The sequence below is a fragment of the Malaclemys terrapin genome, chromosome 5 (genome assembly GCF_027887155.1).
Source record: "Malaclemys terrapin pileata isolate rMalTer1 chromosome 5, rMalTer1.hap1, whole genome shotgun sequence".
NCBI lineage: Eukaryota > Metazoa > Chordata > Testudines > Emydidae > Malaclemys > Malaclemys terrapin.
The window spans coordinates 34,873,684-34,890,863 of NC_071509.1; the positions used below are offsets into that span (position 1 = coordinate 34,873,684).

Consider the following 17,180-nt stretch of genomic DNA (forward strand, 5'->3'; position numbering starts at 1 on the left):
CTGTAACAGGTGTGCCTGCATTGCCATAACACATTTCACTGTCTTTTCACAGATAATACAGTTATTTCACAGCTATATTCTTAATTTCATCATAAGATTTAAGAGGACAGAGTAGTCGCTAAACACAAAAGGTTAATTATTGTGTATTATTTCACCACCAACAGACTTTTTTTCTTTGTTAAGGAGCAAACAATAAATTAGCTTAACTGCACTGATGATAATGAATCATTATAATTAAGTATAATTCTTCATTAACCTTTTAGACATCTTTGTGCCTTTGAAGGTAAATTAAAAAAAAAAAGACTGGAATTGTGCCACATTAATTATATTAATGTAAAAATAATCTTCTTTTTATTTTTAACAAGTTTGTTGAAACAACAAGGGGATGAACCTAGTAAAGAATGACAGACTTGATGGAATGTGTGCCATGCAGATTCTCTCTATCAATCTTTGCAACCTGACTGTACATCACCTTCATTAAACAGTGAAACACTGGGGACTCTGATCAGCTATAGTGATGCAGGCCTTTATTAAGCAACACGCTAGCCTGTCATTATGTGCAAGAGGGTATAATGCATTTTAAGTTGACAACAAACATTAACGATTCAAAATATGAAAGCTGCCTACAGTACCTGCTGCTTGTAATACTGTAGATCATAAAGGTGATCCCCAGAGCCAAAGCAGCATGCAGCCACCACTATGTTGCTATACAAAGTAAAATGCAAGAGCCAGTTGGTAAAAATCTACCAACAGCTAATCCAATCCGCCACACAATTAATATTAAGATCAACCCTTTTTTCTCCGTGAAAAAAAAAAAAGATTGCTATAAATGATCTATTCCGTTACTAGCTTGAAATTACTGCAGGAACTCTGATGATTAAAATAAATCTTCAATATTTCCATATAAGCTGGTTCCTCAATCAAATCCTAGCAGCATTAGGAATAATACATGGATGGAAAAATGAAGCTACAGCAGCTGAGACCCACTCTATAAGCCAGACAACAACCCACAGGATACTCCAGCTACTCAGAAACAATTAGAACTTTGGAGCCAGAAAGTCATCCACTTACAGCCTTGACTCATAATAGCTACAGGACATATGAATTATCCATATCTATTCCATTTTACCAAGAAATCAAAACAAGATAAGAGCAATTACAATATGCAAACAGAAATCAGTGGATACAATGGTGTGCTGCAAATATTGAAAACATGACAAAAAGAGTTAAGAATCCGATGCATGCCTTACTAGTAGAAAAAATGTAATTGTACAAACAGAGAACAGAGCACATTTTCACTTTAGATGTGTATCTCTGCACCATATACGCATCTTATTTAAAAGATTTCTAAGGGGAGCATTTTAAGTATTTATTCCAAACTTGCCGTCAGGGGGTCAGTTCCTTTGAGCAGGTCTGTCTTTTGGATTCCTCTCAACTGGGTCCAAAGAAAGTTTCCTTTGCTTCACAAGTTGCCAGAACTTTCAGATAATGCTCCATTTTGCTGAATGCAAATATGCAGAAATCCTCAAACCTCACTTTATACTCCAGAGATTACCAGGGAATTGCTTGCTTTTTTCCTTTATGAACTGTAGCCAGCAGAAGCTGTGGATTTGATGTATTGCCATCTATTTTTATAGAAGCAGCGGCGGCAGCAGCAGCAGCTCACGCAGTCCCGCATAAACTCTATTCTCATGGTTCATCCTGTTGTCTCTGCTGTACAGTAGGATTTAACTATTTGCTGGACTACTTGGATTAACTGAGAACCTTGTCCTATGGAACATTTTAACTGCAATACTATAATCCAGTTCAATAATCAGAAGTAAAGTAACATCTATTTCCAGTAATCTGTTTTAAAGGAATTTAAAACAATAAAGCAACAACATCATATTCATCTTTCTCTGACTGTGTGTGTCAGTTCTGCAAGTGATAAATGAGAAACATCCTGAACAGAGCATAGCAAAAAACAAAACAAAACAAAAAAATCAAAATATGAAACCACTGATTAATTTTAACTTTTAAAAAAAAGTCTTAATCTAATTATAAATAGACATGGCATTTTTCCAACCAGGCCACTAAATGCCACTGGAAAGACTTCAGACACTGATTCATATCAATATCTTAGAGCATAAATATTGCATATGACTGGAAAGCGAGCCAAAGGCACATGAAAATAGTTTCCAACTGCAGGAGATACTGATGACAGCAGCTAAGCTTTGATTTGCTTAAGGCATCATAGAGTAACCTTAAATTAGTAAAGTTACTGGGGTTCACATAAGACTTCTTTCCAACATATGATATCTAGTATACTTTTATAATTATTCCATTTAAAAAAAAATTACCTCCAGAAGGGTTGCACACAAGACAACCAGAAGGGTTGCACACAAGACAATTCTCACACTGTTCATAATGCAAAGCTCACCTCTATATCACTCCATACAGAGTCCTGGTTGCACATGTCCCACGCCATCCAGCTTCTGAATGACAGCAGTATAGCTTTTAAACTACAATCCACAGTCTCACACAGAGCATACACTCATGCAGGCAACTAGACCCTTACTGAGAGTGAACTGAAGGCACCTGTCTTACTACTGTTCCCAGTCACATGACAAAGCTATTTAAAAAGTAGGCTGGGCTGTCACTCACCCAGCCTTCTTGTGCTGCTGCTAAAACTAGTGACGTCACTAGTCAGAGGCAGACCTAGGCTTAAGTGAAGTAAATCTTTTTAAAAACCACTCAGACCTTTGAGTCTTCAGCACCACACTGTGATTAAAATCAGATTTTAATGCCACCCCCCCTAAATTGGGCTGTTGCCATATTACTAAAATCCCCTACAATCTTTTTTTAATTTCTTTTTTTTCCAAAACAAACAGACAAAGCTGTATTGATTACAAAGACAAAAGTGAAGTAACTCTAATATGAGTTAAAACGTATTTTTTGAATACCTTGATTCTAAGTGGGCTACTTAGGGTTGGCTAACTAGTGCTGTTTAATTTGGAAATGCTATTAGAGAAGTGTGTAAAAAGTTACTGCATGATTAATTTTTACTAGTCATTTTATACCTAGTGGAGTATTTTTTTTAAAATGTAGCATATTAGAAACTTCTGATCAATAACCACTGGAGCTAATTTTTTTTTTTTACAAGCAAAGGTAGCTACACAGATTGTACCTCACAGTGATGCTGCAAACATCAATGCAAACACATTACTTTACTTATTTAGCATCTGCTACAAACAAGGGATGGGGCCTGATCCTGCTCCCACTGAAATACAGATTTCTTTTTTCAGCTCTTCTCTAATCGTTTCCATTTCTCATGCAGGCATCCTGGAAAACACTGTTATTAAATACAACTGTTGTAGTCCTGCCCATAACTGCTCAGATTCCTGTCTGCATTTTCATATAAGTAGTATTTCCTCGGTGCTGCCTCAGGGTGCATTTTTGTATAAACACTATATTCCAACCTCACTGACCTGGGCTGTGCATTTTCTGTTTAAAAACAAGAATGCTCTCGTTGTCATGTGAAAACACGACATGCTATTAACAGAAGTGTTTCTTCTTTAAGCCTTTTACAGCTCTCTCTCTGAGACAATGGGAGCTGCTGCAGGTGCAACTGGTTTATGATGACACTACACACTGAATACATAACAAACTGAAGGTACCAAACATAACTGCAGAACATTTCCCACAACAGAAAAAAAAAAGGTCTTGTTTAACCATTTCCACCTGCCTTTTCATTTTTAAAAAAGTTGTGTCTTTGTCTTTTTAATTAGCTGGATTCAAAAGTCTAGTTTGCAAAATATAAGTGCTAGATATGAGTCATGCTGTCCTGCTAGTTATAGTCACAAAACCATAATTGGTCATTCTCCTTGCTATGAAATATTCATTTTCATTGTTAAGTTATTTGCAAACTTGATTATTCTAAATGCTAAATGAATGTAGTTATTATCAAGCTATAGAGATTTTGCAGAGAGAAAAGACAAAAAGAGGCTGCAAGTGGTTATTTTTCAGATACTAAATGCATTCCAAAAATTGTAACAAGTCACAGGAAAACACTTGGCTTATTTGACAATTTATTGTTGCCGAATTTGAAAAGAAGTACAGATTTCCCTGCTTGTGTTTAAGTTGCAAATCACATCACACTGTCATATTTTCATCAAACATGTATGACAAAAAATGACATTGTTTTTACTTTACTTAATTAAAAAAACCCACAACAAAATACCCTGTGACTACAGAAAGCCTTTTCCTACAAATGATTAAATTAACGGTATTACTTGGCTCTCACCATGAAAAAAACCTAATTTCCTTCCCAATTATATGCTGATTTAATGATAAAACTGCAGTAAATTATTAAGATCTGGGGCAAAGGTCATTACCTCTACCCTCAGAACAGTCAACTGTGAAATAATGTTGGGCACCCAACTGACTGAAGTGGAGTAGATTCTTATTAATTATTATCAGTGGATCCATGCTTGGTGGAATATTCTCCTTCAATACCTACTTATAATTGTGTTCATTGACTGTACAGAATCCATCATTTTTTTTAAAGTTCCATTCACACCTTTTATAGAAATGTATTTACACTGGAACATTTTATATTGCTGTTTTGGATATTTTGACCTGCTTGTGTTGTTTCTATTTTCTACAATTCCACTTCATTGCTTTTGCTTCAAATTAGCAAATAAACTGATAAACACAAACTGTAACCTTTGTGGTGATTTCATACAAGCTTTAGAGATGGGAGAACTTTCCTAGCATGTAGTGGATAGTACCAGCAACAACTAATAACAGTATAGGGGCCTCTAGAGCTTTACTTATGGCCCATCCACACTTTGGCTTGACCTATTCTTGCAGTAACAATTTTCCAGAATGGATGTCAAGGAATGTTCTGACCAAACTGTACTTGAGAACCATTTTTCCAACACGATTCCAGATAACATGGTTTAAACAAGGATTCTCAGTCTGTTATGGCTTACCTTTTAAAGAACTGTCTAGCTCAAATTTTACCATGAACTTGCCCATTAGATATCTTATATCAATGTCCTTAAACATGGTTTGTAACCAACCATATATGTAATGCAAAACAAAGTTACAATAGTATATCATGATGGAAAATAGTTTTGAAGTGATCATAAGCAATTGTGTAGACAGAGGGTTTTAAATTATGGGATTAGAGTCTCCTATTGTTCATGCAGAGTAAAGAGCGATGGCAGGGCCACATCTATCAAGGAAGAAGACAATGGCCACAAACTGCCTTCCAACAGGTTGGTAGCTTATGGAGGCTACTCCAAAGTAAAAGATGGGTTCATATGATTGTGCAGCCTTTACACATGAAGACGCAGCCTCTAATGGATGCCGACAGTAGAAATTAAAGCTGCTCTCCCCGAAGAAACCTGGATTCTTACACCTCCTTGTGCCAGTTTCAGTGACTTTCACCCCTAATGCTTCGTAAATGCTAAAAGCTGAACAAATGTGTTTCCTAGGCAGTTACTGAAGACACACTCATTACAAGTAGACTTTTCAAACTAATTAGACTGCCCTACAGCATCACGTGAAACAAAAAATCTCCTCAGTCAGAGAGATTTTATGGTAAAGACTTCAGGCCTTCTTGGCACTGTTTTTTCCCTCCCTCTTGTGAGGCCAGCACTCTGTTGACTGCCATTTCTCTTCCTCTGCTTCCCAAGCATGCCATCTCTGCTTCACTGTGCTTCCAAAATTCTGCTTTTTCTTCTTCTAGGAACCTATTTCTAGTCCTGCAATCTTTTTCTGTACACATCCTTCACTCGATCTCTTTCTTCTAATACCCTTTTCTCTCACCCGTGCCATTGATCAACAAGGGATGTACTCATGCCCTCCCCCCCACCAAGTACTGTATGTTCCTGATACTCAACAGATTTAGCTACTTTATTAGAGGAGATGCTGCAGTCTAATGATGAGCAAACTATTAGGTTTCACAAATCACAAACAACATGTTAGAGTCTCAGCAAGTTACAGTTTACAAACCAGTTTTCATGGAATTTAAACTCATTTCCAGTACTTCCCCCAGGAGTCATACAATTTTTTTTTTATGTAAGATAAGCCTGTGCTATGTATAAAGGACAGAAGAACACTGCTCAGAAGCTAAGATAGCACAAATGGGTGTCCTATATAAAGTATATATACTGTACTATTTTTTTTATGAGAAATGTTCCCTCTACCCCTCTTCACTTTGCATTTGTTTACCACTCTGCCAGCCATGTGTTGCATTTTTGCCCTATTAGCTTTTTTCTTCTCTGCTCCTTTTTTCTACCAGTCTGCTCTAAGCAGAACTGGAACCCAATAACATCTTGAACCTGTGATGTTCCAGAGAGTCAAAAATGGGTAAAAGATCTTTGTCTATCTCCAATACTGGTACAATGGCCTCAGTCCTCCACCACTGAAGACAATGGGAGTTTGGCCAACATCAGGTCTAAAAACAGATACTTTCACATACTTTGAGCCCAACTACACAGCCCTTACTCACATTGATAAATATTTACAGACGTGAGTAACCCCACTGCCCTGAAGATGAACAGTTACCAGATGAAGTGCTCATCAGTGGGAGTAAGGGTTTCACAGTCATGGCCCTTTATGACTGAAAGTTTAGGGGAAGATTTTCAAAAGTGCCTAAATGATTTAGGAGCCTAAGTCCTTACTAAGATAGTAAGACTCCTAACTATCTTGGGCATTTCTGAAATCTCCCCTTAATAAACATTGTGAAATTATTTATTATTATAATTATTAATAATTTAATATTATTAAAACAAGACAAGAGTAAGGGATTTGTCACCACCAAAAATTGACTGTATAATAATATGCTTGTTATAATAGGTTTTACCTAACTTTTGGAACACATGTTTTTCCAGAACCTATATTCGCTATAAACAGCAAAAAACCCCAGTTTGTCAGCCTCATCAAAAGTAGTACGACCAATGTCTTTCATTCTGGTATCACTGTTTTAAAGAAAGACTAATCTCTAAAGAAATGTACCCATTTTCTTATATCACACCTGCGAGCTTAGAATTTTTCAGTCTTGGGAAGCTGAACCACATAAAGGAGTCAGTTTCCTATAGAAACCTTTATAAGGGGTTGAGAGCAGATTTAGAAAAAAAACAAAAAAAACCCGGATACTTCCTGCTAGTAAGGAAGACAGACTCCAGTTTTGCAACTTGTTGCACCTGGGCAGACTCTTACACCTGAGTAGAACTCCATTATAGTCAGTGGTGCTCTACACCAGCACAGGAAAATGCCTGCAAAGAGTCTGTTCCAGGACTAGGACCCCAGATCGCTGTTGATACCTCTTTGTTACAGCAATGGGATGGGAATCACTGAGTTATTTTTCTCTCTCTTTCTTTAATCCCCTCCCGCTCCCCGTTTAAAAAAATCCATTTTTCTTAAGTCCCTAGGAAGCATGCAGAGACTGACTGTGGGCACTAGGGGCAAGTGTCTTGCAAGTTCAATTGCATTCCCACTCAGTCTGGCCCCAAGTGTTCAAAAGCACCATTTCCATACAGCAGGCTGAACACTTTACTGTTATTGCACTTTTCCATGTGTTCAATTGCTCTTCCAACACAAGAAACAGCCAGGCAACAGTTCCAAAGGTGGGATTTCCAAACACACCTAAGGGATAATACTTGTTCTCCTAACTCTCATAAGTAAGTGCTTTGGAAAATCCCATCCAGATTCTCCTGGTTACACTTATTAGCGTCAGTCGGAACTTAATTTCCCTTAAGCTCTCATAGTAACTTCTAGAAACTTCTTCCATTGTTTTTCATTAACAATGATCAATATTTTTCTGACTTGTTCTGAGAAGAGCCTAAGTAGGATAACCTCAGTATCTAGTGTCATATGGAGCATACTAGGTGCCTTGGTGTAACCCTGGGGCAATTTTTTAGGAGCTAAGTCTGTTCTAACATTCTCACCTAAAGTACTCTTAAGGTGTATTAAGAGTAAACTCTTTTGGGCAAGGACTCTAATCCCCTCAGTATCTGTACAATGCTGTGTACACTATTGGTGCTCAGTATTGTAAATACTAACATATATGACTATTAACAATATTAAATCTATTTTTAGATGGGTTTCTCTCTAAGGCAAATTAACTCTGTACATTTCTAAAGGGGAGCATAATACCATTTTCATAGATGTCATCTAAAGAGCCCCATATCCACCCACTAAGCCAAAAAATGGGCATCATTTTAAGATTTGCATTATTGCACATTAAAGAGTCCCTGGTGCGCTCAGGGTGCATTTGAACTAGTCTATGAGAACTTGGCTAAACCTCTCTAATAAACTATTATAGGGGTATGCATTTTCTTCTCTCCTGAGATGACACATTTGAACTGGTCATGGTGCCATTTTCACTGATTCTATGTGACATATATTCATATACAGCTGACATAACATTTGAGAAATGCTGCCTTCCAAGTATTGAATAGGAAGCATACAGTTATGCAAATTTTTGTTTCCTTAAAAAAAAAAAGTTTGTATGCAAAGGTAGCGCTTGCAAAAGAGGAGTTTAAAAACCATGGAAATTGAGTCCTTGGTAGATCTACAGGATGGGTGATAGCAGAGGAAGCTTCTTCATAACATTCCAAAGATGTACCTCAACTCTGGACTGCAAAGGACAGCTCAGGCTCAGTGGCCATTCAATCCTTGACCATTCTGCTGGTGCCAATTCGACTCAGTTTTGGAGATGGTTTTGTAATGTGGTCATTTGCTCATGGGGCTGGGATCTCCAAGCACAAACCAAAATGTTGGGGAGTTCCCATTGCTACAGGCAAGCACGACACCCTTCCTTACCAGCTCCACTTCAAAGCATTACTGTATCTAATGGGGGGAAACATCAGATAGCTTTCTAACTTTGTCTGTTCTGTAAAATGGCTGGGGAATTGGTTTCACTGGAGTGTACACAGCACAGTACTGAAAAGAACACTAATCTTTAAATGCTCTAAAATCAAATCTTGTTTTACACAAAACAGCTATAGTAAAGTCAACGTGAATGAAGCACCTTTGAGGGAAGGAACAGAGGGAAAGGCCATGGACAGCTTTAGTGCCTCCTAGCAATTTTTTTTAAATAAACTAGAGATGACAGACAGCCTTACCGACACATCTCTCATGTTCAAATAAAAACTTCCTCAGACAGAGCTCCGTGGAACTGAGTCAGCCTTTTTTCTTGGGCCTTGCTCGTGGCATTTTTTATATTAAAACAAAGTATAAGGTGGAAATAATTCTAAATGGTAGTCATTTGACCTAACTGTTATAATACGGGGCATAGATATGGTTTTTATGAACACAAAGGAAAATAAAATATACAAAAACAATGGGAATTAAAAAATCTGATTTTGCACCATATAAAGAGCCAGGTTGTGCCTGACTTCTGAGTAAGCAAGTATGGGGAAGGAAAAAGTGTGGAAAGGGTACAGGAAGTTTATCCCATTCAGCAGCTGGCACCAGCTTAGTCTCTGAATGACCGTAAGTGCAGAGAATGGTCTTTCCTCATGCTCCTGCAGGCATAAGATACATCAAATAGGGCAGAGATCAGCCAGGAGGAGGCAGGGTCAAGGCGCTGTCCACTCTCTGCACGGGCCAACAGATCCTCACTTAGGAACAATGTCTCCTGGAGGAGCAGCTTCACATGAACCCTTACCCAGAGTTGTTCCTGACAGCCATAACTGAGCCCAAGTGTTATTTTTAGCCATAGCTCTCCTTGCATTACAGTTTGCAATATATAAACATGTGCTGGATGAATCTTCAAAAGTTTCCTGGTATCCAACTGACAGCATTTGAAAGTCTAGGTATTCTTTCAAACCTTATTCTTTGATCAGCACAATTAATCCGAATGGCTAAATGTGCAAGACCCCATTCAGATCATTTAATTAACCTTCAGGTGAGCATGCCAACTTTTGGGTCTTTACTCAAACGAATGAAAACTCCAAACCTTCTGTGGTTCACCCACCTCTAGTGAGGTTTGGTTCACGATTTTGGCATGTCTAGCTTAAAACCAGGGCCAAAGGACAGTGTAGAGAAATGAAATACAATGGGAGGAAAGTTGGCCACACATTTTCAATGCTCTAAAAGATTGGTGGGGGATAGCTCAGCGGTTTGAGCATTGGTGTGCTAAACCCAGGGCTGTGAGTTCAATCCTTGAGGGGACAATTTAGGGATTGAGGGCAAAAATCTATCTGAGGATTAGTCCTGCTTTGAGCAGGGGGTTGGACTAGATGACCTCCTGAAATCCCTTCCAATCTTCATATTCTATGATCAGATTCAAGTTCAGGTCAATTTTTTTTTTTTTTTTTGGTTTCTACTTTATCCAAACCACGTGTCTAGACATTTTGGGGGGAAAGTGATGTGCAGTAAGTTGAAAAGAGGCCGTTAGAATCATAGAATCATAGAAAATCAGGGTTGGAAGGGACCTCAGGAGGTCATCTAGTCCAACCCCCTGCTCAAAGCAGGACCAATTCCCAGCTAAATCATCCCAGCCACGGCTTTGTCAAACCTGACGTTAAAAACCTCTAAGAAGGAGATTCCACCACCTCCCTAGGTAACCCATTCCAATGCTTCACCACCCTCCTAGTGAAAAAGTTTTTCCTAATATCCAACCTAAACCTCCCGCACTGCAACTTGAGACCATTACTCCTTGTTCTGTCATCTGGTACCACTGAGAACAGTCTAGATCCATCTTCTTTGGAACCCCCTTTCAGGTAGTTGAAAGCAGCTACCTCATTCTTCTCTTCTGCAGACTAAACAATCCCAGTTCCCTCAGCCTCTCCTCATAAGTCATGTGCTCCAGACCCCTAATCATTTTTGTTGCCCTCCGTTGGACTCTTTCCAATTTTTCCACATCCTTCTTGTAGTGTGGGGCCCAAAACTGGACACAGTACTCCAGATGAGGCCTCACCAATGTCGACTAAAGGGGAATGATAAAAATCCCTCGATCTGCTGGCAAAGCCCCTACTTATACAGCCCAAAATGCCGTTAGCCTTCTTGGCAACAAGGGCACACTGTTGACTCATATCCAGCTTCTCATCCACTGTAACCCCTAGATCCTTTTCTGCAGAACTGCTTCCTAGCCATTCGGTCCCTAGTCTGTAATAGTGAATGGGATTCTTCCGTCCTAAGTGCAGGACTCTGCACTTGTCCTTGTTGAACCTCATCAGGTTTCTTTTGGCCCAATCCTCTAATTTGTCTAGGTCCCTCTGTATCCTATCCCTACCCTCCAGTGTATCTACCACTCCTCCCAGTTTAGTGTCATCTGCAAACTTGCTGAGAGTGCAGTCCACGCCATCCTCCAGATCATTAATAAAGATATTGAACAAAACCAGCCCCTGGACCGACCCTTGGGGCACTCCGCTTGAAACCGGCTGCCAACTAGACATGGAGCCATTGATCACCACCAGTTGATCCCAATGATCTAGCCAGCTTTCTATCCACCTTATAGTCCATTCATCGAGCCCATACTTCTTTAGCTTGCTGGCAAGAATACTGTCGGAGACCGTATCAAAAGCTTTGCTAAAGTCAAGGAATAACATATCCACTGCTTTCCCCTCATCCACAGACCCAGTTATCGCCTCATAGAAGGCAATTAGGTTAGTCAGGCATGACTTGCCCTTGGTGAATCCATGCTGACTGTTCCTGATCACTTTCCTTTCCTCTAAGTGCTTCAGAATTGATTCCTTGAGGACCTACTCCATGACTTTTCCAGGGATTGAGGTGAGGCTGACTGGCCTGTAGTTCCCCGGATCCTCCTTATTCCCTTTTTTAAAGATGGGCACTACATTAGCCTTTTAGAAATGTAGTTAGAAAGGCCGTGTTGAAAATTGTTACCATAGGCTTTATCCAAAACCTACTGCAGTGAAGGGGAGTCTTTCCATTGACTTCAGTGGGCTTTCAATAGGCCTTATCACTGGAGATGGAGACAAGAGAATTCGGAGCAGAAATGCTTCCAAAAAACTCTTCCTTGTTTCATTTTGATGTGGCTCAACCTCCTATATTCCAGAGCTTTCTCCTTGAATAAAATGGGAAGGTAGCAATGTTCCATAACTGGTATTGCATTAGCCTTTACTACCTCATCTTGGAACTTCTTTATTCCTTCTAAGTTTAGTATTGTTATGTCCTCTTCCCTCAGGCACATAACACTGACTATGTCCATAAAAGGTTAATGTCTGCTATTTGTTTACTAAATATGTACCAGCCCTATCCTGAAAGCTCTTCTGTATGCCTGCTCATTCATCATTTCAATGCCAAAATTATGAGCCATAAGGGAGACCCATTTAAAGTTCAAATCTATGTCAGGCAACAAGTAAAATGAATTTGCTGGCCTCATGCTTGTCCCTAGTGAATATCTTCCCCACTGCAAAGCTCCTGGGCAAGTTGACACAATTGAGCAATATTTGCATTCTCTGCTTAATAAAACTCCACACCTGGAACAGCAGATCAGGACTGAGATGCATGAGCAGAAGCAGTGCCTGCACCAAACCCCTGACATGGCTGTAGCATCAGTCTTTCACTTATGTTCACAGATTTACCCTTCCTCTCCCACCAAAAAAGAACCAACCACCCAACCAAAAATAGGAAGCTGCTAAATTTGAAGTTTATTTTAATTTATGAATTTCAAGTAGATCCTGCATGTAAAAAAGAAAAAAAAAGGCAAACAAACCAAAACCAGAGAGCATTTAATCATAATATTATTACCAATTTATTAAACCAAAACTGCATACAATGGAGAAATGACTAAGAAGCATCCCAAGGGATTTTGTGAAGGTATATCTCCAGCTGTTTCATTCTCATATGCAGCCCTGTTTACAAAGAAATGGAAAAGCGTTTGTGCTCCAGCTCAATATAATATTACATTGTTTGCAGATTTTCTTTTAAAGCTGAATGGGAGTGTGCAAATCCAACCACAAACATATACTTTAGGGATAGAGTGCTGACAGTTTTAGGATAGGGTGGGGGAAACACATGGTAAAGGTTAATCCAAGCCCCGGACAGCGCTATAAATCGTAGCGTAGCTGGCAATTCCTGCCCAATATACATGTTCAATTTTGTTTCCCATGAAAGGGATGCAGGCACTAAATAACAACATGTTTGATTTTCATTTAGCCATTTTAATGATAGGGGATATTAACCAGTACAGATAATTTATCTTCAGATTTATTTTATACCAGAGAAAATGCCTTACCAATTTTTTAAAAAAAGTCATTTACACAAGGGAATAAATCTTCCCAAACAATAAGTGGGAAAGTCATATTTCTTTAATTTTGCTTAAGTCTAAAAATGCTCATCTGACAGTGAAATAGACAGTAAAGGTATTTTAATCAAGGGTATAAAAGGTTCTCTTCTAAATAAAAGGCACAGCTTTACTTCAAAAAATCTCATCTGATTTAGAGAGCAGTATCTTTTATACATTTTGTTCAAAATCTCTGATAAACCAGGAGAGAGACATGTAATTTTTACATCACCCTCATTTTTAGATCAGTCCCAATGCTAAAAATAGACAGAACCTAACCTTTCAAATATCTGTACTGCTGCATACCAGAAACGTAAGTTTTCTGTGCTTCTTATGGCTTTCAGTGCCTTGTGCTGTGCTTGTCTTCTCTATTACATTATCCCACGTTGCATATTGCGCCAAAGCACGACAGGAATTGCTAGCTGCGATGTGCAGTGCATTGCAATATGTGGATTCAGGACGAGTAGCAAGATCATTTAAAGCAGTATTTCCTCTTTGTTGTGCTGTTTGAGTGCACAGCATAAAGGACACTGTGGCAAAACTGAACATGAGAACTTAAGATATGAAAATGAAGCTGTGCTGGCTGATCCCAGAGTTCTGCTTAGGAAAGCCCAGCTCTGTATTTTGCAAACACCAACTTCTTTAAAGTATAAAAAAGGAGAGAGGAAAGAAGAAAGGATGTATTCAAATGATTACTGTTTTATTGTTTAGTTTGCTTCAGATCCATTTCTAAATATTTAATAATGTGACTTCTCAAACAGCACATTCAACCCTGATTGACTTACTATTTGGTGAGGAATTATTACATGCCAGAGCACACAATGACTATTTCCTTACATTTTGTTTTGTATATAATAACTGTGCTTGGCTTTAGTAGAAAGGGTCAAATTTATCCCTGGTGTAATTCCAATGACTGGAGTGCCAATGGAATTGAAAAATCGATGGAATTTAAGTTGATGGCGTTACACCAGAGATAAATCTGGCCTAGCTTTTGTAGACTCTTACTTTCATTTTACATTCCTCACTGTCTCTTACACTACAAGAAGTATAGTTTCATCTTCATTACTGCTCTCTGTTTATCACGTTTTCATGCCAGACCATTACTTATTATGGGGTTAGTCAGTGAAGTAATATCTCAGGTTGTACCTGGTGCCTTTTAGTTTTTCCATGAATTTTGCTTACATGAATTCAAAATAAACTTTGTGCTGGTAGTTACCTGCATATTCCTTTGGAGGAACTAGCAAAAACAAGATCTGAAGGCCTTGCTTTTCTTTGTTTATTGTCATACTCTTCTGCACTGATTCTCTGAGTCAAAAGTTTATCAAGATTTTTAACAGATCAAAAATGAACAAAATAACTTAAATGGGTCATAAACATGCAAACAAAGAAGCAATGGACTCAAATTAGCTCTTTCAAAGAGTTTGGATGGAGAATATCTTAACTGTTGACAAAGAGGCAAGAACAGAAAACAAAGCCATAGAAATAAAAACTATTCAATAAAAAATCGATTTCATTATCACCACCTATACAACTTAATTTTCTTGGCATCCATATCCCTAATGCAGGTTTGTGATAGATTGTACAATCACTTTTTAATTAAGCCCTACTGCGCTTTGTATTAAGAACAACGCAGTAGACATTATGGCATAATATATCTACCAAAATATTTAGTGCTTATCCTTTGCATTTTGGAATTTAAAAGTTGTTCTCTTAGGAGGTGGTATCAGTATTTAACAACATGCTTGACAGCAAGTATATGAAACAAAAGCTTCATACTTAATCTAAGCATGTCAAAACTGAAACCCTTTAAAATAATTGCTTTCTGAATATATGGTACTTTCATTGCATTATTTTATTATTACCCAGCTCTCAACATCTTAAGATGCAAAACTTGTTCCATCTCTTACATACTGATGAGATACGAAGAAACATGATGTTAGAAAGTGACATTTGACCAATACACTTGAATGGCATATAAAATGGAGGTCATCATGTTACAAAAGAAACTTAACAAGAAGCTGTAGAAGACTGGAAACTTCCTGGGATGATGACATTTTTTTCTCAGTTCTCATTTGGTATATCACACTCTGCTACATGTGGTGGGGCAGATCCTGAAGGAGAATAACAGCTTTTCTTCCAGTAGAGCATTGGCACTTTTCAGAGGGCAACATTCACTTTAATTACTAAAATGTACCCGCCTTCTTCTTCCAAGGAAAAAAGACTGTTGTTGCATATATAATGTGGCTTTAGTTTTTAATGCCAGAAATGAATCAGTAAACATAGTTACATTATGGTATACTATTTCTTATGCTGTACCCATAGTAACCAAATTAATCTCAAGGCACTGTTGGCATTAATTCAATCTGAAGCTTGTACTTTGGATTTCACATAGGTGCCTTCATCCTATTCTTCTTCTCAACTAATAAAATGTTAATATATGGCAATATATTTATTTCTGGTTCAGTTCAAGTTGAGGAGTGCAGTACTTTGCAAAAACCTAATTAATATCAATCATATATTACAGCACTGAGGGGTTTAGTATACAAGAGATTTCTGCGCTAACACATGGGAATGGAATAGATCAGGGGTCTCAAACTCCCAGCCCATGGGCCACCTGCAGCCCGCAAGCCTCCCCAATGTGACCTGCAGGGCTCCAGCAGTTTTGGGGCCGGGTCTCTCCCTTGGCCCCACCTGCCGCCCTGGGCGCGCCCCCTCAGGGGCCCCAGCAGCGCAGCAGAGTTGAGCGGTATCTGCCTGCTCGCTCCAGTGGCTGCCAGCCCCTCCCTGAAGCCCAGGGGCAGGACTGTGCCTCCGCGTGCTGCCCCCACCCCGAGCGCCCCTGCGGCCAATGGGACACTGCGGGGGCGGTGCCTGGGGGCAGAAGCGCATGGAGGCCCCCTGACCCACCCCACCTTGGAGCCCCAGGTAAGCACTGCATGCCCAACCCCATCCCGGAGCCTGCACCCCCTCCCCACACTCCCCCAGCCCCCAAACTCCCTCCCAGAGCCTGCACCCGATCCCCACCCCCCTCAGCCCCCAAACTCCCTCCTAGAGTCTGCAACCCCTTCCCACCCTCCCAGCCCCCAAACTCCATCCCAGAGCCAGCACGTAGACCCCCTCCCCTACCCAAACTCCCTCCCGGAGCCCAACCTCTCACCCCTTCTGCACCCAAACTCCCTCCCAGAGTCTGTACCCCGATCCCCTACCTAAGACCTCCTCCCCCACCCAAACTCCATCCCAGAGTCTTAGGCAGGTGGGGAGTGGAGTTTTTTGGAGGGTGGGTTCTGGGCAGCATGAGTGACATTGGGAGGATTTGAGGACTGGCACAGGCCCTAAGGTAAATTGAGTTTGAGACCCCTGGAACAGATGATCCTTTCCAGCCCTATCTTCTGTGCTCTAAAAAATAACAAAGAGAAGCACAGGCTAGTCATCCTTCTGTCAGGGCTGAATTAGGGCAATGTGGGGCTATAAGTTCATATTTTCAAGCATTTCTTGGCTAGATACATACTTTTAAAAATGAAAGTGGAGATTTTTATCTTATCATGTGATCCCAAGAGCCAAGCTCTAGGCATTGGCCCATAGCAAGGGATTTTCAAAAGTGCTTAAGTCACTTAGGAGAATAAGTCCCATTGATTTTCAAGAGCATTTTTGCTCCTAAGTGATTTAGGTGCTTTTGAAAATCCCACCTATAGGCCTCATTCCAGTCCTTTCTTCTATTAATGCACATGGCCCTTCTGCCAAAGCAATAGGACCAGATTGTGTCACGTTTACTCACATTGAGTAGTATCTGATTCAGCAAGCAGTCCCAACAAAATCACTGAGGCAACCCCATCATGAGTAAGGGTGGTAGAATGTAGCCCATAAGGATGAAATTCCTGACTCCTATACAAATGGGGATTTGGGGCAAAAATCTGTCTGGGGATTGGTCCTGCTTTGA

General features: G+C 39.6%; 1 protein-coding gene across 4 annotated transcripts in view; it reads right to left on the bottom strand.

Annotated features, from left to right (window-relative positions):
- PPARGC1A (PPARG coactivator 1 alpha) overlaps positions 1–17,180 on the bottom strand; it is a 489,413-nt gene that overhangs the window by 70,645 nt on the left and 401,588 nt on the right. Inside the window, exon 1 of one of the 4 annotated variants that reach the window (XM_054030669.1) lies at positions 2,420–2,567. The exons of the other annotated variants lie outside the window; for them this stretch is intronic. Within the exon in view, the coding sequence (XP_053886644.1) occupies positions 2,420–2,467 (48 nt within the window). The 5' untranslated portion in view covers positions 2,468–2,567. Of the gene's footprint in view, positions 1–2,419; positions 2,568–17,180 lie in introns of those variants that run through there. 4 annotated transcript variants of the gene reach the window in all.